At 42.5% G+C, this 24,841-nt stretch overlaps 1 protein-coding gene and 1 long non-coding RNA gene across 5 annotated transcripts in view; both read right to left on the minus strand.

Moving 5' to 3' along the window:
* LOC122780759 overlaps positions 1–24,841 on the minus strand; it is a 153,728-nt gene that overhangs the window by 22,484 nt on the left and 106,403 nt on the right. For all 4 annotated transcript variants that reach the window (XR_006361731.1, XR_006361732.1, XR_006361730.1 and 1 more), the window contains one exon: positions 21,836–22,126. This is a non-coding gene — a long non-coding RNA (uncharacterized LOC122780759). The remainder of the gene's footprint in view (positions 1–21,835; positions 22,127–24,841) is intronic.
* Positions 15,888–19,036, minus strand: sox2 (SRY-box transcription factor 2). The gene is made up of 2 exons (XM_044043993.1): positions 17,023–19,036; positions 15,888–16,737 (listed from the first exon to the last, which is right to left on the minus strand). Exons 1-2 carry the CDS (start codon positions 17,985–17,987, stop codon positions 16,728–16,730), a joined length of 975 nt encoding a protein of 324 aa, XP_043899928.1. The 5' UTR covers positions 17,988–19,036; the 3' UTR covers positions 15,888–16,727.

Genomic DNA, 24,841 nt, shown 5'->3' on the forward strand with positions numbered 1-24,841 from the left:
GCCACCGTGTCACTCAGACGACGAGAGGGCAAACGTAAAAAGGGAGCAAAGGTGGCCTGAAAAGGTTGGAAATGCGAGGAGAGGAGAGAGAAACAAACTACACTTTAAAGGGTGTTTTCAGAAACATGGTGTTTACATAATGCACACAGAGCAAAGAACGATCCATACGACGAGCGGCTTATTGTATCAAGTGTGTCTCTGTTACTACGCCTTTTACAGCGAGGGCTCGACATTTCCCCCACAAACACGTGCCGTCTCACTCTTTAAATGACTCTCAAGTGCAAAATGAATGAATAACACAGCTCAATAGACGTGCCCAGTGAAGTGTTTGAAACTTTTCTGGAAACGTGACCTGTTAGAAATGACTCCCGATAAATCTAATGCACAGTAATCATTTGAAAATGATGTCAAGTAAAATGAATAAAGATGCAATGTCCATCATCATTGTTGTTATAGTGTTGTAAAGATAATTCATGTCATAATTACATCATGTTAAGTGTTTTGTAAGCTGCTTTTCCCTGCACCAGTACTCCTGCACTAACAACGTTTCCCAGAATGCTTCACAACAAAGTACAGACAATGGGCAGTAAGAATACATTTTTACAAAACAATTAAGCTGATTTTTCTGAGGGGCACACGCACACACACACACACACACATGATAAATACAATCACTCACACTCAACCCATCTGCCAATGGTTGAAAAGTTTTAAATAAACTTTTAATGACCACTCCAAGAAAACGGCCTCTGAGTACAGATGCTCAAACAACGTCTCTGTCTCTGTCACACACACACACACACACACACACACACGCAAAGAGGGTCCTATCAGGGCTAACTAAGCAGGCCAGCTTTGGATTGGCTGGACAGGGGTTGCCGGGGGTTACGGTGGATTTGGTGGACCACCTGCTGAGACTCAGCTGCCAACTGACTAAAAACATTTACATCAGAAACCACCCAAGACAGACAGACAGATCGACAGACAGACAGACAGCTATACTAGATAGACTTTGAGATTTTGATATCTCTGTATTGTGCGGGAACACTCCAGCAGCCTGTTGTTGTTTCACAGCTCACCCGCGCTGTGGTGGCAGTGGAGTTCCTCTGTGTTTGCTCACGACACAGCAGCAGCAGCAGCAGCAGCAGCAGCAGTTGTCTGACACTGTCTGACGCTGTTCAAGGTGTCAGTGTGCGTCTACACACACACACACACACACACAGAGCAAGAGCTACAATTCATTGACCGCAATACAAAAAGGTTTGGTGACCGTTGGCTGAGCCAGAATGAATGTTTTTGTTTTGTTGGTCCTGATCCTCTGTGTTTGAATTATCAGCTCATTTCCACACATACTGTATATAAACAGATTCATATTCTAATGTTTCTAATGTTACTTTACTTGTCATTCTCAGTGGCAAAGACAACACTTAAGTGACTTATACACCATCTCCACTGGCCAATAACCCCATGTAACCAGCTTTAAATGGGGTTTTTCACCAGTGAGAATGGATATAATCGGCATTCAATCCAGTGTGAAATGACTCAGCAACGAACATATGATTTGGCTTTTATTTTACGCTATACATAATGCACATTCATCTTTCGCATGATTGTATGTGTAGCGATCCTTGCGCTCAATATCATTTATTTCATTGAAACGACTCATTTAAAGAGAGCCGGGAGTAAAAGATGCAAAAAATGAGCTTCAGATTTGTTGATGTTATCTGACTGACTTCACACACAAGGGTGAAAAAAACCCACCACAGGCAGTGACAATGGTGTTAATTACCTTCTTTTTAGTGGTGAGTGGGTTAAAAAATCACAGGGTTCACTGCATTTAAATCGTAAACATTGCTGATTTTAGTCTAAAATCTTGTCAAATCTTATCAAAATCAAAAACATTTCCCTGATCCTGTGCTTCACAGCTGTGAGAAAACAACATGAAGTGAAAAGTGTTGAGTATCTGAAGCAACACTTTTCCTCCGTGTTACTCTGCAACAGTGTGCTCGTGAGCATTAGACTGACAGTTTGCTGATTATCGTCACACTAAAGGAATGGAAATGAACACCCGAGTAAAGTGGAGTGAGAAAAATCCAATTATGACAAAAAAGAAGTAAATCCAAGTCAGATATCGCTCATAATCAGCTTAATTTCAGAGACTCGGAGACTGAAAAAGTTCTGGAACTACGACTGTTTTAGATGCTGGGTCTTTGGCCCTCGATCCCCACCCCCTCATCTCCTCATCTATGAGGGCCCAGCCCAGTATGGGGGTCCCCACTACACCCCTGCTCTGTGTGTGTGTGTGTGTGTGTGTGTGTGTGTCGGAGGGTGGTGGGTTTACTCTGACCCGCAAACTGACCTCCTCAAACTTCAAACTGAATACTTCTGGCAGTTACCACGACGACAGAGCTCTCCAAGCCTTACCCTACTTACTGAGACGAGACGAGGAGCGCGGAGTAGGAGGATGAGGAGGAGGAGGAAGAGGAGGAGGAGGAGGAGAGCAGGGAGAGAGAACGGCATGGACAGAGTGAGAGAGAGAGAGAGAGAGAGAGGGTGGGGGTGCAGCCGGGCAGAAAGAGAGAGTTGCTGCTGTTGCATCTCTGTGTTTTTCATGAGTAGACAGTTTACTGGGAGATTATTCACAGTCTGGTATTTAGCCTTATTAGGCCACTGCTCACTTCTCCTCCCAACATCAGCGGCCACAATGTATGTTTATGTGTTTGTTTGTACACATATTATATGACATACACTTCTTTTCAGTGCATGTTGTGTTTTTACATCTATATGATTTCTTGGTTGATAAAAACACTGTTCTCTGCTCTCACTTTACAAAACTCACAACAGAGGCGTTCACTCAAGGTCTTCGTGGTTTCTACATAAACGTCACGTTGTAATTACGTCCAGAGAGAGAGAGAGAGATGTGGATTCGTGTTGTCCTTCGGGGAACCAGCAGAATGCTTTTAGAGCAAGTTTTTTTTTATTCTTTAACTTTCAAATTGGCACCTATGAGCGGCTTCTCCATAGCAACCGCAGCAAAGGTGAATGGCTGTGATAGCATTTATGGACGGAGAGGGACACTGTGAATATTGAGATTTCAGCCTTTGCCATTTATTGAAAACTTTACATCAGAGGAGTCAAACTTGGAGCCCGAGGGCCAAATGTGGTCCCTCAACTCGATCACATATGACCTGCCATTTAATATCATGTAATCATGAAAACACGACCTTGACCTGCTTAAATCTCTCGTTTAGTGTTTTAAGTGCTTGAATTGAGTCTTTTTATTTTATTTCTGTCTGTTTTTGCATCAGAAATATGTTGTTTTTTTATTGAAAACTTTACATTTCCGTGAAATTTCATCATGAAAATTGTTATAATTTAGTTTTTCTCTCCCCTTTGACCAGACGAGATGCTGATTGAGTTCGAAACCCATGCTTATATCATGGTTTCTTGTTTTCATGAGAACCCAAAATGTTTTTTTCTTGTCGCCGCATTTCTTCACGAGCTGTAAACTCGGTATATGACGACGTTTTATGGTTAACAGCTTCCTTTAAGTGCCATAGAAACTTGCCTCCTTGCTGTTAAATATCCTGTAGGCCTGTTAATAACCACGGCCAGAGGGCCCAGTCCTGCAAAGATTCACACACAGCAAGAGCCCCCCCCCAACGAGACTAGTAATACGCAAGTGAGACGCGGACAGACGTGAGACAGACCGAGCTGAAGACGCAGGGTTCATCGTCACCGCGCGTGCAGAATGCCCTCGTGAATGTTTGACAGTGTTGACTCGAGAAGAGCAGCTCACAGAAGATCTGATAGAAGGCGACTCGCAATCAATAGTCTCTGTGTTTGTGTCCCGAGGCGAGCTGTCCCTCACCGGCCCTGAAGACTCAAGTCTGCTTTAATCTGTGCTCAACAGCTTCACCTGGCTCGTTCCCAAGGCCACGCTCTCTCCAAACACAGACAGAGACAAAAAGCTCAGCGCTGGGATAGGAGACGGCAGTTAATGCCGTCTTCTGTCCCTGCACTGATGTCTCACCACAAGCACCAGCACCAGCACATGTCCTGTCCTTCTCCTCACACACTCAGTCCCATCCTTCGTCTCTCTAAATGTCCTGGTCTATAATCCCATTCTGTCCCATCTTGCAGTGTCCTATTCTACCTTTACCATAACATCTTGTCCTAATACTGTATATCCAGTCCTGTTCTCTCTTTTCTTTACATCTCCTCTCCTGTTCTTTCTCAGCCTGTTTTTTCTTGACTTTCCAACTTTTGTCTCTTTGTGTCTTGCCCTACCCTTGTCCACTTATATATTGTCCTTCTCTTGTCCAACTCTTGTATGCTTTTATCTTGTCCTGCTCTTGTCCTCCTTTTGTGTCTTGTCCTACCTACATGTTATGTCCTGCTCTTGTCCTGTTATGTCTCTTCATGTCTTGTCCCATCATGTCCCCCCATATCGCTTTGCCATGCATTGTCCCCTTCTGACTTGTCCAGCGTGTCCACTCTCCTCTCTGTCCTCTTGTCCAGATTAGTAACATGTTTATTCCTGTGATAATCTGTTTAATAACAATGTATCGTGTACGGTAACAACCACTTTAGTTTTAATCTAACATAACTCGTGCTGTAAAATGTAAAATAGAACCTTTTGTAAATATTCAATACCAAAACAAGCATCTTTGAAAACTTTGCCAATAACCTTTCTCTTCAATTGTCACCTCATCTGAAATGTGCCGTGTGTATATATATTTTATTTTTATTTATTTTTTAAATATGTGTCGCTCCACATTCTTTAACATAAGCCGTTTCCAACATTTTTCAACACCATTTACTGAATAAAATTCTTCACATGAGTCCCTGGCGTCTTGTCCTCACATACTTTCTTTTCTGCTACATTCAGTCAACTTCATGTCCCGTGTGCTGACCTCTGACCTTTCCTCTTTTCTAATGATAGTTTCACTGTTACTTTAACTCTTTCCTTTCCGCTCAGACACATTTGTCATGTTATATTGCATGTTACTGTTTTATGAAAAAAAAAAGAAGGTTTGTTCTTAAATGCAATGTTTTCCTTATTTATTTGTTTCCAACTGTTTTATAGGCAATAGAATTATCATCAAAAATAACACATAGCGTCTAATTTCCCATTCATTCGGCACAAACGCTCATATTATGTTTATTACCATTATAGACGTGCGTGTCGTCATGACCTCATCTGCACCCGCACCTTTGTGTACGACCTATTATATTGATTATCCTGACCAGAGTAATCTAATGTGCATGCTGCGTGGGGCTCACAGTGGGACAGAGATGATGTTCACATTAAAGCGGCGACTGTGGTGAACATAAGCCTGCAGGCTCTCTCTCTCCCTCTCTCTCTCTCTCTCGCTCTCTCGCCACGGCTAACAGTCCCAAAACCCTCCCTCAGGGCAGCGTGGCATGTTCCAGCTCCGCCAGTCGCTAAATCTGTAAGTGATCCTGGCTGTCAGTTAATCAATATGAACAGGCAGCAGATGTCACACATCATCGTCTCCCTGGGGTTCACTGTCAAGATGCAGCAAAAAAATAGATGTGTGTGTGAGAGAGAGAGAGTGTGTGTGTGTGTGTGTGTGTGCCTCCTTTCACATTCTATTTGATCTGCATTTCATAGGCGTTTAACACCAAGAGCATCTATAAAGTGTCCAGGGTCACAATAAAGATGATATCACTTATGATAATTGCATACAAAAAAAACGCAATTTTGCTTTGTGTATTTTCAAAGAAGATGTAAGTCGTTTGATGTAACGCATATATGTTTACGGTCGGTTTGGAAACAGTGAGGTTGATTTCTTTTTTTTACACAGTTTTCTAACAAACGTCACATCGACAGTGGTGGGCAGGTTCCTCAGCGAGCGTTAGACGTTATAAAAATGACTTATTACTTGTCCAAAGACGAAGAAATATGTTCCTTAAGTGTAGGGCTGCAACGGTTAATCGATTATTAAACGATGACTCAGTGAATTTCGATCGGTTTTAGTGTGTCCTCTGCGTTTTCAGCTCCTCAAATAGTGAATATTTGATGGTTTCTTTGCTCCATACAGTCAAGAAATCTTCAAAACTGAACAGATTGGGTTCATCGACAACGTTAAGATATTTGTTATTATTATTTTAGTTAGTATTTAGTTTGTACATAAATAAATCAGCTTCTCACTGTCAACCTTTACTGTTTTCTTGCATAATTTTCAACGTGACCTGCTGCTCATCATAACATCGTCTTTAAAAGTAACAAAGTAACAAAGTACTGCAGTACTGAGTATCAACTACTTTGCTACAGTATTACTAGTACTGTAATACCAGCACTTTATTGTTACTCAAAAAGTAAGGATACGTTTTAAAGAATACATAATGGTGAAGTTGACAGTGATGGTTTACTTCAGGGCCCTTGGTCCCTCCCTCGTTCCTTCACTCACTTTCTTTCCTTACCTTCCACTCCTCTCCTAACGTGAGACAGTGAAATCTCATCCAGTCACTCTGCCTGCCCTTATAGCCAGCAGGGAGGGACATGTCATTTCACTTGCATGTGTGTGTATGTGTGTGTCCCTCGCTGCACAACACACAAGGACGAGAGCACAGGGTGGGGGCCGGTGGTGGGTGGTGTTCGGGGGGGTGACAGGGCTCTGATCTCTCAGATAGGGAGATAGCCACCTGATTCAAATGGCTCGCTTGTTCCCGGCAGTCACTCGATCGGCGTGTGAACTGACTCCTCTCTTATTTACAATCAAATGCTGCTGCACTGACCTGCCCAACCCAACCCAGACCAGACCTGTCGCCTACTCTCCTCTCTCTCCCTGTCTCTCTCTCTCTTTGCCCTATATATTATATTGCCATGTCTCCCCTTCCACACACACACACCCATGTAACATACAGGTTCACCCAGAAACGATGTGACTCAAACTTCCTTAGATGAAGCTTGTAAGGATCACGGAATACGAGACAGAAAAAGAGATGAAGTCTAGTTTTGTTTCGTTTGATTTCATGACATGATGTGAATTCATTATACATACATATATATATATGTATATATATATATATATACATATATTTACGTTTCACATCTCTGTAAACTACGAGGAACAAGGTCGAGGTGCACTTAAATAAATAATTGCACATTTTATGGACATTTAAAGGCCACACTTTTGCTTTTACTAACAATTACCTTCATTTCTGGTTTAATTCTGGCAGAATGTTCACTGCTTTACATAAGGTTCTTTGTAATTTGATCCGAGAAGTTTCACGACGGCCACATGTGTCTCATAAATGAACATTTATTTATAGCTTTATAGCTTTAATAATAAAGAAACAAACACATGAAATGAAACTCGAATCAAATCTCATTCCAAAGTTGTTTTAGTGGTAGAGATTTTGTGACGACTGACTCTTTGTGCTGAGCTGCAGAAGAAGAAGAAGAAGAAGAAGAAGAAGAAGAAGAAGAAGAAGAAGAAGAAGAAGAAGAAGAAGAAGAAGAGAAGAAGAAGAAGAAGAAGAAGTTGAGGGGAATAATAGAAAAACTGAGATATTTGTCGGTAAATCACTGGTTTAAAATGTGACCACATTTGCCTTCGTCTGAGTCACAGAGTAACAACTCACATCTGTCTGTGTGTCTGTCTGTAACTGTCCTCTCTGATTATCTCTCCCAGTTGGCCCCGAGGGGACACCCACACTGAAAGAGGCCACTCTTCCATTCAACAACAGCTTCTGTCAGAGAGCGGGAGAGAGAGTGCGAGAGCGAGAGAGAGGGAGAGAGGGAGAGAGGGAGAGAGGGAGAGAGGGACCTCAGAGTCACCAGCTCCAGAATCGCCTGATAGCAAATGATGCAATCAATCGAAATCTTTACGACAGTCGCCGTGATTGGCCCCGGGAACGAGGTTTTACACTTAATAAAGAAAATTTCTCTTCGTACAGTAAGAGCTGAACAAATGCAGGGGTGGTGTACGGTCACACACACACACACACACACACACACACACACACACACACACACACACACACACACACACACACACACAGTTTTATCAAGAATACAACAGATAATATTTGAACTGAATGTGGTTCAGCTGTGAAAAACCTGTCACTATATCTTGGGGAAAAGCAGCCGTGAACAAGGACGAGGTTGTAGGACTGCAACGATTATTGGATTTACTAGTGTCTATTAATCAATGACTGGATTCATCTGCAACTATTTTCTAAGATTGCACATCAGACTCATGTGTTTGACTCACGGCGTGAAAACAAACTGTCCAAATGAGCCTCAGATTACAGCTTGGTAGCACGACGGCCTATCTCTAATCCCATTACAGTGTTAATGACGACACGATTATCATCCCAAAGATTAATAGACGCAGTAAAAACGTTTATGTGACAGTTTATACGAGCTGCACCGCACCAATGGTTAATATTTCATTTGGAATTCCTTCCTCGATCGTAATCTCCACAACTGTCAGCTCGCACACAACCGCAGGTGCGGCCTTATGGAAACAAAACACAGGGTTGTACGTGTTGTAAGTGCTGCGTCATGATTTAAGAGCCCGACGATCCACGCGGTGACAAGCAGAGAAAGTGAGAGACGGCGAGTCGTCGCTTAGTCGACTACGGTGTAAGTAAAGCAGCAGAGGCTCACGGGTCAGATGAATAATTCACAGGCTGAAAGAGATATGGCATTTCCACATGGAGAAATGTAATCTGGGGTGATGTGTGTGTGTGTGTGGACATGATTTGTTAGAACAGGGTCTAAAAGCAGCAGCAGCAGCAGCAGCAGCATGTGTCTGCCGCCGAGGCCGCAGACAAACAAACATTTGGTCAATGACATTTATGGAGGATGCTTTTATCCGGCGAGCACAGATACACTTATCTGATGTGCTGCTTCTTGAGAGGAGGAAACACAAGAGGGGAGGGAGGGATGGAAGAGTGTGTCTCACATGTATGTATATGTGTGTGTGTGTGTCATATGAGAGGTTAGGTAAAGGTTCAGGAAATGAATGAATATCTATCGTCTCCAAATGTGTGTGTGTGTGTGTGTGTTTAAACATCCCATACACATACATCTGTTGATTCAGTTACAATAGGCTTTTAGTATCAACGTGAGTTTGTGTGTGTGTACTTTTAAGGACATTTTCTGGCATTAACACTGACCTTGTCAGGACCAGTAGTCCTCGTGGAAACCAAAACCTGGTCCTAATGAGACACAAGTGGATAAGTTTAGGGCTAAGATTTGAAGTTTTGTTTGTATCTGTGTCGGTGATAATGGCGGCCGTCATTTTCACCTCAGTCACTTTGGAGCCACCTCTTATTTTTTTCCTCCACATGCATTTCTGGATGTGTCACATTCTAAATTAGGACAACACCAGCTCCCCCCTCTACTCCCCCCTCCTCCATCCCTCTCACCCCATTTAATGTGCGAGTGGAGTTGTTGGTCAACAGTTGGGTCGGGGGCCAGGCAGAGGGAGGGAGGGCCGCGAACAATGGACAGTGCTGTTGTGAGCTGGAGGAAGAGCGAGAGAGAGAGAGAGAGACTCGCTGATGACAGAGTGAAAGAGGTTAGTGTCTATGCTGGGAAATGAGACCAGAGGAGGAAGACTTTGGTTGGGGGGCGGTGGGGGTTTATGGGTATGTTGGCTTGTTAATGATGATTCAGTCCCATCAGCTCAACAGCCTTCACTATCAAGAATCTCTGAATGCTGCTCTGACACACACACTGTAACAGGAAAGTGATCGTTCCAACACGAAAGTTCACTCTGACATGATGGTGTGAAATAAAGGAGAAGATTTCCTCTGACGGGCTGGTGTATATATCACATTTAAAATGAAGCAATCCATGTGTTTTAAATAGTGTAGAAAGTTCACTCTCCCACGTGACAGTTATCAGGCCCAGTTGTGCAACGAAAACCGGTATTTATCGGTTTTAATCATAAATAAATGGAGAGCTCCGTCTCAAAATCACACTCGTTCAACAAGTGATGGTGCAGAGAACACACACACACACACACACACACACACATCCCCCTCCCTCCCTCCCGGGTTTTGCCAGACTCGTTGATCCGACCATGAGTGGCAGTGAGCCGGGAAACTCGCTGACACTGTTCCAACAAAGCAGAGAAATAACATAACGATAATAATAATAATAATAATAATAATAATAATAATAATAATGCTACATTTATGTGTTTCATTTGCTTTCATTTCAATCCCACTTATACCTTATGTTATTTTGTTACTTCTAATTTTGCCCAAAAATTGTACAAAAAAATTTGGAACATAAAGTCCCTGCCTCTCCCCTTCCTCCTCCTCCTCCTCCTCCTCCTCAGGCCTGGACAGGCTCACCGGTAAACACAGTCTCCACATTTCTAGACAACAAAAGAAGCAGCGGAACAAACAGCAGCAGCACTTTCACTTCTCTCAGCAGTCACCTGTTGATCCACACATGCCTTTAATGAGCTAAACTAGCCCAAATATCACAACAACAACAACAACAACAACAACAACAACAACAATAATATTAATACGAGTGTGATTGGATTGTTTGATTTGACATTTATTCTAATTAAATGATTCTTGAGGCCTTAGTTTTCACACTCACTCTGTCTGCCTCCATCAAGGCCTGTGGCTCTCATCCCTGACCGCAGGCCTACAGCTCATGCTCCTGAACAGGAGCCGCATGTTGTCCTCCTCCTCCTCCTCCTCCTCCTCCTCCTCCCAACAGCAGCCAGCACGGGCAGCCAAGCGGTTGACGTTATTAAATAATAAAGAGATGCTGATCTGGTCGCATTGTTGTGAAGGAAAAAAGGCCAATTAGCGCGTAGTTATACTGTCATTATGGCGACATTAACTCAAATTAGTTATAAGACAATGTGCATATTAACACTCAAGCATTTTCCCCTTTTTTTCTCTTCTTCCTATAAGAGGAAACTTGACGGAATAATAGAAATTGAATTAAAGAAAAGCGAAATTCCGAGGGTTTAACAGCAAAGTTAAAGTTGGAGCATAAATAATGTGGTGGTCTGAGGAGAAAATGGTGTTCATTAAAAATCAGTGGGTAAAAACAACCACTTTGGAGGAATGAGATCATCTCAATTGTAGCACAAGGATTTCCCTGACCACGGCTGCTTCAGAATAAAAGGCCTCGTATTGTTGTTTTGTCAGCTCTTGTCAGAGGAACTCCCTCCTCCTCCTCCTCCCTCTTCCTCCATCCCCTCCGTCTCTCCGTCTCTCCTCCCCCTGCACTTTCTCCTGACCTGAGCTATCAACTCTTCAAGAAGCAGAATAGACACAAGATCAGAGGAGTGAAAACTTCCTCCTTCATCAATAACTTTCACTGCAGGTCATCTCAGCTGATCGCTTGCAGTAAACTTTAATTGTTGAAACAATAAATATCCAGAGTCTGCAGATGGCCGTCTCAAAAATGGGGAGACAAACAATATAGAATATTCATAATCAATATAGATTATGAATATAGAAAACATTAAAATGAATTGGTATTAAATGTGCAGTGAGTAAAAATGTGAGTGAAATTACTTTAATTTTAATATAAAAGAACAACACTTATTTATTGCAAAAGTGTACAATCATCTAGAATGAAACTTTTACCACCAAGCTTCTACAGTAGCCCACAATGGACAAACTCAATGATTATTCGATTATTAATATTTTACTAAATGAATCGGTTTAATGTTGTTTTATGAGCTTTCTCTGATTTTTCAGCTTCTTAAAAAGTGAATATTTTCTGGTTTCTTTGATCCATTTCACAAAGACGTTTGAGATCCTCATCATTTCCAAGTTTGAGAAACACTCATCGACATTTTCCAGACCAAACAAATACTCGATTAACCAAGAAAATGATCAATAGATTCATCGATTTATGAAAACAATCTATAGGTGCAACCCTGAACTGAAGGTTCTCCAACTTTCACCAATAAATACACACTGTAATTATCAACTATAATGTTTTTAATTGTGTTCTTATACTGGACTCATTATGAGTGCAGGAGTTAGTAATGACGTGACAGTGAAAGTAAAGTCTAAATGTTACATGAAAACATGGACTAAAAAGCTGTTGCCCAAACAAAGAGTTGACCTAACTCATCTAGATCTATAGGCCTCATATAGTATGTACATATATCATGGCAGCTCATTTTACACATATTTAAAGTCAGTTTAAAAACAACTTACATACATTTGAGGAGGCAAAAAACAACAACGTGCTTTCTCACAGAAATGACAAATGAAATGCTAATGTTTTAGCATGAATACACATTTCTAACTGGGAATTCATACCACATAAAAATAAATATAAAATGTCTTGAACACATCACTCTTCAAATCTACATTAAAAATAAAACAGCAGCAGCAGGTTTTATGCATGATTTTTGTCTACTTTCTACTGTGGTGATATCCTGCATTCCTTTAATGATAGAGCTCTATAAAGCTGTCAGCATCAATGAGCACAAATGATAAACGGAGGCCGAGCCTCTGGTGACGTGTGTGTGTGTGTGTGGGGTCGCAGAGGCCTCGAGCCTCTGAGAATTCAGGCAAGAGCAGCGCGAGGCCGATGGCATGCTGGTCTGTGTCAGTGTGTGGTCCTATTCAATGGATGAGAGAGAGGGAGAGAGCACGCACACACGCGCACACACACACACACACCACCCGCTTCCCTCTGCACCTGCGTACATCAGCCGGCTACTGGCTTCCATTCAGTCCCTCTACACACACACACACACACACACACACACTGACAGTTTTGCTATTCACTCATTCTCAGTTTGTATCTGTGGTGATTGTAGAGGAAGGAAAAGAAAAGGGAAAATAACTTCAAAAGCAGATTTTTTATTTTATTTTAAGTTTTTAAATGATACAGAGAAAGATTCAGTTGTGTGTGCGTGCGCGCGCTGTTTTTAGCTCATAACCGGAAACCGGGAAAAAAGTGTCATATCTTAATTAAATCAATTAAATAAAAACAAAACAAAAAAAAAACCCGCTGCCATTGATAATTATTTATTGAACTACTCTATTTAACCTGTATTAAAAAAAGAAAACCACGTGTCTATGTGTAACAGGCTCGTCTAATAATGGTGCAATCCTCCACTTTTCTTTTCTACAGGAGACGATATTAAGGCCAACAGACGAAAAGGAAACCGCTTCATCTACTGTGACGTCATGTCTCCTCCTCCTTATTATCCACGATGTGGCGAAAAGGGAAAGTGGCTCTCGTAGGATTACATGGCCACTAAGCTCGTGTGTGTGTGTGTGTGTGTGTTTGCCTCTTAAGGACATGGTCTGACATAAAAACAGTCCCCTGTCAGGACCAGTAGTCCTCATGGAGAGCAAAACCTGGTCCTAATGAAGCAGAACCTTATTTAGTATTAATGGTGGTTAGGTTAAGGTTTGACATTAACTAGTTATGCGAATCTTTAAAATGGTAGCTCTGTGTGTGTGTGTGTGTGTGTGTGTGTGTGTAGGAGGTGCATGGGCTCGTGTGACCTAATTTTAAAAATATATATATCAAATAATCTCAACAACAAACACATGGTTTGAAAAGAGGCCGCGGTGTAAAATGACACGCCCACAGCTGTGTCCTCACATCTTCAATTACAATGTAAACTTAACTGTAATCACTTCTATGTTTGGTTGTTTGTGCCACGACCTTGTTGTTGTTTAAAAATCAGCACACACACACACACACACACACACACCAGGTTATCGTATATAACATCTGGGAGCTGTCCTCTGTGTATGTGTGTGTGTGTGTTAGTTTTTTTTTAACCGGGGGCTAAACAAAAAAAAAAAAGCAGAGGCGCGCGCTTACCACCTGTTGCAGTCCAAATATCCTCGAGCTGTGACAAACTCTGCACGCGAGCGACAGAGGGGGACATGAATGGATGGATGGATGAACGGATGGATGGATGGATGGATGGGAACACTGTTAAGCTTGTACCTATGTGTCACACACAAACACACCTGGTCCTCGCGCCCAACATGGCACAGACTCTGTGCCTCCAACAATCACAAACAATCAGCTGTTCGCCTGCGCGCGCGCTCACACAGACACACCACATCATACCTTATTTTTGAAGAAGAAAAAAAAAACACTGATCACTGATGTAACATTTTGAATACTGTGTGTGTGTGTGTGTGTGCGTGCGCGCGCGCGCGCTGCTGCGCCTTCATTTTCATGTTTGAACAGGAGAGTCAGTTTAAAGCGGCACCGAGATTAAATCACATTTTGGAAAAGCACGGGGGCCAAAATGTGGGCTAATATTTTTGTACCGAGATAACGCGATGTCAGTGTCTTCAGCATCACACACACACACACGGGGGTGGGACTATCTTATAAAGACGTATTTTAATAACCTTTTAGACACGAACATGTAAATAAAAATCATATTCGTCACAAATAATCTTTTTTTTTTTTTTTTTTTAAATAACGCTGGACACTTTAGATAAAAGTAAAATGATGATATTTAAATACACAGACCATTCACCCATCACATCAAAGCTGCCGCGCACAGCAGAGGATATGAGAGGGAATCATGTGTCGGGGCCTCGGGGCCTGCAGGCGGGGGCCCCTGGTGTGCGTGGACAAAAACACATGAAGAACGAGTGGACGTTAATGCGTCTACACACGTCCGACCTTTTCCAAACAATTATTTATTACCGGTGTTCTTGGCTATTACAACCTATGGTGATCAGATCAATAATTAATGAGGCGACCGGTGATCTCCTCGACCTCTTCAGAGAGCGAGGGAGACAGAGGGAGAGTGTGTGTGTGTGTGTGTGAGAGAGAGGGGGTTAGAGGGAGAGAGGTCCGATAAATACCAAGGGGCCTCTTCAAATATTCATCCACCGGTTAATGTGAGCTCCGCTCCCCCGGGACTGAGCCTGCAAGACACAACGGTCCTAATCTATCTCGCACGCGCGCGTGCGCACACACACGTACATATACATATACATGTATATATATATATATATATATGTATGAACGCTCCACCCAGATTTAAAACCGTTAGTTAAATTCAGATCAGGCTGTTAGTTCATCATAAAGATTATTATTATTATTGTTGTTATTATTAAAGGAAAGGGGAAACCCTGCAGAGAGAAGCTGACAGCAGCGGGGTCACGCGACAACTTCAACCATAAGAGCCAAGATTAACGAAAACAATTAAAATAAAAATAAAAATAAAAATAATAATAATACTACAGATGAATCCATTAAAAAGAAATGGCCGCTGGAGTTCTTCCATGTCAGAAGAAACACCTGCAGGGCTCAGCTTCCATTTAGAAATATTAGTGATTAAAATAAAATAATAATATTAATAATATTTTTAATAATTTAAACACGTGTTATGGTGAAAACAACAAGATGGAATGTTCCAGAAATGCCCGAGCTGATATAGTATGACAAATTGACAAGCCACATGAGAAAGATTATATAATAATTTATAAATCATAAATAACCCTGCAGAGATTACTCACACACAAATAATCTGATTTATATCTTCTAATATTTATGATATTTGAATATCAGCGCTGTCTGGTTATTCCTCTCACTCTAATCCAAGCAGGAGAATATTAGACACAATTCAGTTTAAATTAAAATAGATATTTAAGAATGTTTCTTTATGTTTTGTTTGATTATAGAAGAGGAAAAACGTCAGTTTATACCGGAGGTAAAACAATCTTTTTTTTGTAGGAAATAGGAAACAACGTTTGTCTTGATGCAGCAACTACGTATAAATCAGAAGCGTGTTTCATTAAAGCATATAAAAGTTAAATAAATGTCATTTATGCAATTTAATAAACTACATTATGAAAAACTGTCAGCGTTGAAAAGAAAGACAGAGTGACAAAAAATCAAATCAAAACTCAAACAGTTACGAGTATCCAAATTTCCAAAATTTATTCATTTCAAACTGCATATTGAAAAAAAAAATATATTCAGCTGAAACTGTAACTGTTATAAGGATGGTATTAGTTCCGGTAAATATTTACATGGAGTGGTTTGGCTTCTGCGTACAGGCCACAATTTTTAAAATACAACTACGGGAAATGAGATTTTTTTATTTTTGCTGTTTACTTGAAATAAAAACTTAAAATACCACAGTAAATATACAGAAATTGTACAAATCAATTAGAAAATAAGTAGCACAAGCGTCATGACCTCTAAACAGATTGAAAAGTGGGAGACGGGAATATAAATTAACAACCTATATTTTAAGCTGGAGGGGGGAAAAAACAGTCTTGTGTTTTTGAAAGGAAAATGAAATAAAAATGTTTTAGTAACATCGACTTTAAATGAAAAATTTAAAAAACAAAAACAAAACAGTATTACCTGTTTCATCCCTTTTCTTTCCAGTGTTTTCAGTAATTCAGTGAAAACTCCAGTGTCATTATTCTAGTTCTGACTCTTTTTTTTTCTCCCCCACACGTTTAATATTTTCTGCAGAACTGGCGTTAAGTTGTATACGAAAATAACTAAATAAAACATAAAAGAAAATGGCAAAAAAGTAACCTCTTGCAGTTAAACAAACAATTTCATCTGATTGTAATGTTTCTTTGATAAATACTGTACAAAAGGTGATTGCAATAATAAAACATTTTGATTGCGACTCCCACTTTTTAATAGTCTTCCAAACTTCATCCACCAGTGAAGAGGGAGGGGGGAGAGGAGGAGGAGGAGAAGGAGGGAGGGGGGTTTTCTCCTACCGTTTCCTCTAGAGCTTCCTTTGAATAAAATAAAAGAAGAAAAAAAGTTGAGTCGTGTCCTTTTTTACCCCCCGAGAGACTTCTATACAACTTTTTCCCTCCCCAAAATTTTTCTGTACAAAAATAGTCCAACGTTAAGTAGTCCACAGTTTCTCTTATAAAAGTTCATTTCTTTTTCCACACACACACACACGCACGCACGCACACACACACACACACACACGCACGCACACAAACTTTCTTTCTCTCTTTCTTTCTCTCTTTTTATTCTGTCGCTTCTCTGCTGTGTGCTGTGTCTCTTACATGTGTGTTAGCGGCAGTGTGCCGTTGAGCGTCGTCCCGGGCACGGGGCTCTGGTAGTGGCCGGACATGTGTAGCCGGGTCTGGGCGCTCTGCTCACTGACCTCCGCTCCGGGCAGGTACATGCTGATCATGTCCCTCAGGTCCCCGCTTTGGCAGCCCGGAGCGGCGCGATGGGACGACGAGGTGACGACGGGCGGGCTGGAGCTACTGGACTCGGACTTCACCACGGAGGAGGGCCCCATGGAGCCCAGCGCGGTCATGCCCGGCGTGCTCTGCTGCGAGTAGGACATGGAGTAAGTGGGCGAGCCGTTCATGTAGCTCTGGGAGCTGGCCATGGTGTTGTACTGCAGCGCGCTCATGTCGTAGCGGTGCATGGACTGCATCTGGCTCGGGTTGTGCGCGTTGAGCCCCGGGTGCTGGTAGCTCAGCTGCTCCTGCATCATGCCGTAGCCGCCGTTGGTCCAGCCGTTCATGTGCGCCGCGTAGCTGTCCATGCGCTGGTTCACGCCGCCACCCAGCCCCGCACCCACTCCTACACCGACCCCGCTCCCCATCCCGTTCCCTCCCGGAGCCAGCAGCCCACCGGGCAAGGTGTACTTGTCCTTCTTCATGAGGGTCTTGGTTTTCCGCCGGGGCCGGTATTTGTAATCCGGATGCTCCTTCATGTGCAGGGCCCGCAGTCTCTTGGCTTCGTCGATGAAAGGTCTCTTCTCACTCTCGGACAGAAGTTTCCACTCTGCGCCCAGTCTCTTACTAATCTCCGAGTTGTGCATTTTGGGGTTTTCTTGTGCCATCTTCCTCCTCTGACCCCGGGACCACACCATGAACGCGTTCATGGGTCTCTTGACCCGCTCGGCATTGTTTTTCTGGTTGGTGCCAGTGCCAGACGAGTTAGTGTTGCCCGTGCCCCCCGTGTTGGTCTGGGGAGCAGGAGGCTTCAGTTCAGTCTCCATCATGTTATACATTGGGAACAGCTTTGAGTTGGAGCTCCGACGCAGAGAAGAAAAAAAAATATATAAACAAACAAAAAAAGAGATAAACTCCACAAACCAGAGGCAGGACAGGGAGGAAGAAGGAGCGCAGGGTCACTGCTGCTGCTGCTGCTGCTGACACAAAGTTACCTGTCGATTTCTCTCTGCAACTTTTCTCTGGACGAAAAACACACACACCAAGCACCGAGCGGCGTCTCCACACACTCTCACTCTCCCCCTCTCACTGAGTGTGTGTGCGTGTCAGCGTCAGCGCGTGTGAGTGTCAGTGTGTGTGAGTGAGAGAGACAGAGAGTTTTCTCCCAGTAAGGTCCCGGTGTCCAAAAAAACTTCTCCCGTCGCTTCTCCGCAAAAGCATCAACACGCCACTGTACTTTTTCCGCCTGAGTCCGCCTGAGCCTTGACAACTCCAGATAGTTTTTGAACAAGTTAATAGACAACCATTCATGTGACGGGGGGCCGTCAGCGAATAAATGGCTTGGAGCTGGCCAATCGCAGCGCGCCTGCTCCCCTGACACACCAATGGGAGGCCTCAATTAGCATAAATGGGCGGAGTCTTCCCCGCCCCGAGAACACACACACACACATGCAAAAACCCCTCTCCAAGCATATGAACCAATGTAGAGTGAGGAGATATGCACACATTTACTATTTCCAGCTGCTTATGGAGACATTTCTGTGGGATTGTTTTTTTTGGGCTCTTTATGGATATTTTTAAACATTAAACACAGGAGGAGAGACATGCATGAAGCTTTCTGGATGTTCGATTAAAATAGTTTGTGTTGTGTTGTCAACTTCATGACCAAAATGGGATCGGAAAATATTCATATAATTTTTTGTTTTTTAAATAAGATTTTAGTGTATGTTTTACGTGCATTCTAAATTACGTGCTCATAATAGACTAAATGGAAGGTTATAACTTGAAATTGATGTTAAAAAAAACCAAAACAAATGTGATAACTCAAACATGAAGAGTGTGAGTGGCATCACACTGGCTCAAGTCACGGCCCCACGACACGGCACGTCTGCTGCTGTTGTTATTATTGTGAATGAAAAACCCACTAATTCCCCCACTCACAGCGCCAACAATATAACAACACTTAAATAAACTTTGTTAGTTAAGTCAAAGCATTGAATTGAATAGGAGTGTGTGTGTGTGTGTGTGTGGTGCACTGCTGGTTTTAGCGTTGAAAAGAGGAGGAAAAGGTAATCCAAGATGTTTCCCCCGTCCCTCCTCCTTTAGTCCCTTTGTTTAGTGAAGTTGAATGCCAACACACAGAAGGCAGACGAGCTCATCTCAGCACAAATAAGCGGGTTTTGTTTGGGATGTTGTCGCTACATCTGTCCGGACAAAGACCCAACTCCACTCCACTTCCACCACCGCCACAGTACTGCTGCTGCTGCTGCAGTGTGTGTGTTTGTGTGTGTGTGTGCACGTGGGGAGGATACACGAGAGGGAAGGGACATACAGGTGAGGCATATTTTTAAGATAAAGAGTGAAGGATCTGCTCATTCACGTCTGCCAATTAGTGCGAATTAACGTGGCGTCCACCTGCTCCACCTTATCTCGGGTCAAACTGACCAGACTGACATTGTTATAAACACCATCATCATCATCATCATCAGTGTGACATGATATGAAAAGTATCATATTATGGCTTTAATGTCCCAAAACCAACTCAAAACAACTTTGGTTTTTACTATGAGTCTGGGAGTTTTGTTGGTGCCACTTGTTATTATTGCTTTTTTACCCCGCATCTATCTCCGTCTGAGGGCAAAGCGTGCTCCTGCGTGACACCAGCACCGCCTACTGGAGAAAAGAAGAACTACAAACGACTGCAAAAAAAAACCCTGACAGATTTGGAGAGAGAAGCAAGGAATGGCTGTTTTTAAAAATCCAGCAGAAGAGGCCAGAAATGCCAAAATGTACCTATATATTATATTTATTTATTCCCTAATAACACCGATTTGTTTTAAAATAAATAAAAATATTTCAGTAATACATGCCCTGTGGAACTTCACGCCAGAGAGTCCCAATGATTAAAGCTAGATCAAGTACATACACCTGGAATAATTTGATTTAATTTAATTTAATTAAATTAAATTTAATTTAATTTAAATGCGTGTCTCTAGATTAAATCGTAATTGAAAGTGAATGGATCAAGCCTTATTATTTTGTTTTAGTCATTTGATAATAAATGGAGGAGCGGAGCCCTGGTGCTCTTATTGTGCCGGCCCGGCAACCTTACATAAGATTCATCTTGTGCGTAATAGGCTGCGAGAGGCGACACATGCAGCTCGGTCCATTATAATGCAAGGTTGAAATGGGCCGCTCGGCTGTTATCTGCATCTGAGTGTGTTCCCCGCTACCTCTAATCTTCTTATGATAATAAAGGAACAGCGGGGGGGCCCGCAGCTCTCTGAAAGCGGGCCCCAGCCAGCCGGGAATGGCCCTGCATCCACAATCATCCTGAATTAAAACCGCTGCTTGACAAAAAACAGGGGGGAAACTAGCGGGGCGGTTCCCCCGGACCACTTGTAAGCCCCCCGCTACACCAGGTTGGGATGGATACAGCTAAATATATGGAGTGCAGCACGCTGTGATATCAAAATACTGTTTTGTGGTCACACAATTTCAGGTAACAGGATCTGCGCAAAAACACAAGCGTCAGATAAAGAGCAGCGATAAAAAGTCAGGTGTTCTTTCCAACAGCAGCTGCTGAGACGCTGGAGTCCAAAATGTATAACAATAATAATAATACGTATTATGACAATAACAACAACTACAATAATAATAATAACAATAATAATAATAATAAAATGTGGTGATAAAGGCACACGTGACAACAAAGGGGATTTCAATTTACGCATTAGACAATCTATGAAATAACAAAAAAAGAATAATAATAAAGATTGTGAAAAATCATTCTGACGAACGGTAATGAGAGACATTTTTCAGGTGAAATGGGAATAAACGTGTCCGTTGTTGCCACTAGGGGCCGTGCCAGGGGCTGAGGACGCAGCCAAGAAAATCACTCATCAAATACATTAATAATAAGTCCGGAACCGTGACAGTCCGTGAGAAAACACGAGTTTATCAATGTTATTACTTTTTTTAGGAAAAAAATAAAGAATGGCATTTTTCTTAATTACTGAAGACAATGTTTAAAAAATATGCTGAAAGTTTTAAAAAGACAAATTTTTTTTGTATTTTAAAAATTAAAATTCAACAATGTATATATTTATAATATGATAACATTTATCACCTTCGGATTTATCATAATTAAATACAAGGAGTCCGTTATTGGTAAAATACGAACTTAGATTGCGCAGATAATCCCACATGATTTTATTTACTGGTCTAATTAAGTCGCATCACTCTATATTCAGCTTCGTCAGTTTTGATTTGTAACTAAATTAAATTTAGAAATTAAAAAAAAAATATGTATGGAAGAGGAAAAATAAACAACAAACAAACAGTACCACATTAGGAAATCAGGAAAAGAAATGTCATCTTTGAGGTTGAAGTATGAAAAACAAGAAATGTGTGTGTGTGTGTGTGTGGGTGTGTGTGAGTGAGTGTGTGTGTGTGTGTTGAAGAAGAAAAATAAGCGGGCAGCAACAGCTCAGGCAGTCAGTCAAGCTCATGATGCCATGCGGTGTCATTCCACAACACTGCGTGTTTCACTCTCTCACTCACACACACACACATTCATACATCCACACACACATACACACTTTGACACACACACACGCATGTGCACGAACACACACACACACACACACACACACAGCGGCTTCGCTCAGTCAAAACTCAAACTTACTGCCAGTTGTGGAAGTTCGTCCTCCTCATGTCGAAATCAAACAAGTTGCTCTTTCTCTCCTCATCCTCTTCCTTCTCCTCCACTCGCTTCAGTCTTAGTCTCCCCGGCCGCGGAGCCCCGTGTGCCGCCGTGTGAAACAGTCCGACCGGCGAGCACCGCTCCGCACGTCCTTTCCCCCCGCAGTAGTCCACGCGTTTTCGATCCGGCAGCCGGTGCGCTCTGGCCGGCGCGCAGCACCAGCAGTGGCCCACGCTGTCTGTCTGGAGCTCCGCTGTCTTCTCTGCGCGAGTCCTGCAACAAGAAAAGCCGTTTATGGCGACACACAATGTGAAAAGGGGGCCTATTTAAAAAGGAGAAGAATGCAAGCAAGAACAACAAAAGTCAGTTATAGCAAAGTCTATGCCTCTCCTCTCCTATCTTCCACCCCCTAGCTTAGCCCACATAATGAGCAGGAAAAAAGCTTTATATTTTTGTTCACTGGGTATTCACAGATAATTTGAAGCCATTGTTTCTGCCACAGATGGTTCTTTTTAATACAATAACGGTGCTCTTTGTGAATAGCGAGCCCACAATAAAAATCTAAAGCGTCCTCCTGAATAACCATTTTGTTCTCTCTTGTATAGGCCGAACAAAAGCGCCTGTGAGGTAATGGCCTGCCTTATTGAAAGCCTCAGAATGGGGATTTGATAAAGATTTTTTCTTTTCCACTCCTTTTTTTTTTTTTTTTTGCTTTTGCACAAAGTACATGGCAATGTCAAAAAAGAAACTGACATGGTGAAAACGGACTTGCAAACCTGATCGTTACAATCAATATTATTATTATTGTGAGCTCCATAACTTTGTGTAAAAGTCAGAGGTGACAGAGGTGAGGGGTTTTCGGGGGCTGCAGCAGAGCAGGTCAGGTGCAGGCGTGTTATGGCTTTTACAATGGAGCTTAAATCCAGAATACATTAGCCTGCAAAGGTCTGTGGATTTGGCACAGTCTCATAATTTTGCATATGGGCTGAGTCAAGTTGTGCTTGATAAAAAATTAAGCATTCAGGGCATTTCCCTGCAGAAACCTCCTGTTTCTAATTCTACCGTTTTCACTACAATTGCCCAGGAAATACTGCATGGCCCCCGGAGCGTTGATAAGGCACTGTGAAATGTCATAAATGCATGGGTGTTAATAGTGAAGGAGGAGGGCGAGGAATCAGTTGGGGCTAATGTAACCTGCTGAGGTTGACACACACACACACACACACACACACACACGGAGGCAGGTGTGTGCAGTCAACACGTATCAGCTCCTCCTGAATGGATCCTGCAGCCATGTCGCAGCCACCTTTGCTCTGCCCCCACGGTTGATGTAATTTGTAATTAACTCATGGCTAATCAATAAAGCATTTAACGGAAAGCACAATGGACACAGGGGATGATCCCAAGCCAAACATATTGGATGTCAGTGATTGTTACAAGGCGAGGAGGACACCCTGTCTATCACCGGGTGGTGGAGGTGACATGCAGGGTGTGAGGGTGAGGCAGCAGAAGATTGGGGCGGCGAGATGAGGGGATGATGGGTGAGGAGGAGGAGGAGGAGGAGGAGGAGAGAGGGATGAATGCAGGGAGTAGAGAGAAGGGCAAAGAGGAGAGAGGGGATAATGGAGGGCAGTAAAGATGAGGGGAGAGAGGGGTAAAGAATCCCTTGCGACTCCTGTGGTATAGTTCACACACAGCGGCAGTATCAGTTTTCCTTATAGCTGTTATTATCTCTGCAGCTTCAGCTCTGCATCAAATTATTGAACGCACATCAACACGTGTGCAGTGTTACATATGGACGAGGGCATAAAACACAAAAGCCGATATTTGGCTAAAAAAAGGAAAAGTTTTTGACTATCAGAAGAACTTTTCGAAGCCTTGTTTTTCCCCCTCCTCGAGACTTAGAAGAGCCACTTCTTGAAAGGTCTAAAGCACTTCCCCATGTGCTTGTCTGTCCCGTCCTTGCAAAAATAAAACTATAAATCCTTGTCCGAGTTACTCAGAATCCACACTCAACTCCATGCACCAGCTTTTGGCAACGTTGTGAAGTGATGTGACTCAGTATTTGACATTTCAGGGCAAATCTGATATTCAAATCAGGTCTGTGTCACTTCAGCATTAATTCTATATCCTGGCCCTGTGACATGAATGAGAATGGTCATATAAAGCAAACCATGCAGCTTTTTTTTGCCTTTATGCACTCACTGAGTATTGAGCATCCTTGACCTGCACCACAGAAGCGCGGCAAAATCAAACAACAGTGGAGACGAGCGCTCTAATCTTAATATAATCTGGAGCTACAGTAAATCTCACTCATATATTCGGTGCAGTAGTTTCTAAATCTCCCAAATATGATGTTTTCTGCTGATGACAAAAAGGGTAGCTGTCCAGACAGAATGAATCTGATGTGGATATAGCCAGTATGTATTTATTATCCATGTTTTGCCTACTTTCCTAAATTTCACTGACAATGACACGGTGTGTGTGTGTGTGTGTGTGTGTGTGTTTCAGCAGCTCGAGCGCCACCTACAGACCAGGCAGCAACAGAGAGTTCAGGAGTTAAAACAATCAGAAAAGAAAAAGTATGAGAGAGCTTGGAGCAGATTTAAAAGTCTCTGAGACAAAAAGGACATGGGGAGAAAGAGAGAGGGAGGGAGAGAGGGGGAGAGAAATAGAGAGGGGATCAGTGCTCTCAGAGTGAAAAGGCTTAGCAGTAAAGAAATATGACTGGCTCTTTATCTGATCAATCTGTGCCATGTATTCTACACCACAGTCATAGCACTCATATTAGAGAGCTGGAGCACTTTTAATTATAAACCCATCCACAGAGGCCAGGGAATATGATGATAGCATGAGAGAGAGCGGAGGGGGAGAGAGAGAGGGAGAGAGAGAGAGAGAGAGAGAGGGTCCAATGGCACCATGAGAGCCTTTAGAGAGACCAGCATCATCCTCATCATCATCATCTAATGCTAATGCATTTTTCATTGT

The sequence above is a fragment of the Solea senegalensis genome, linkage group LG14 (genome assembly GCF_019176455.1).
Source record: "Solea senegalensis isolate Sse05_10M linkage group LG14, IFAPA_SoseM_1, whole genome shotgun sequence".
Taxonomy (NCBI): Eukaryota; Metazoa; Chordata; class Actinopteri; order Pleuronectiformes; family Soleidae; genus Solea; species Solea senegalensis.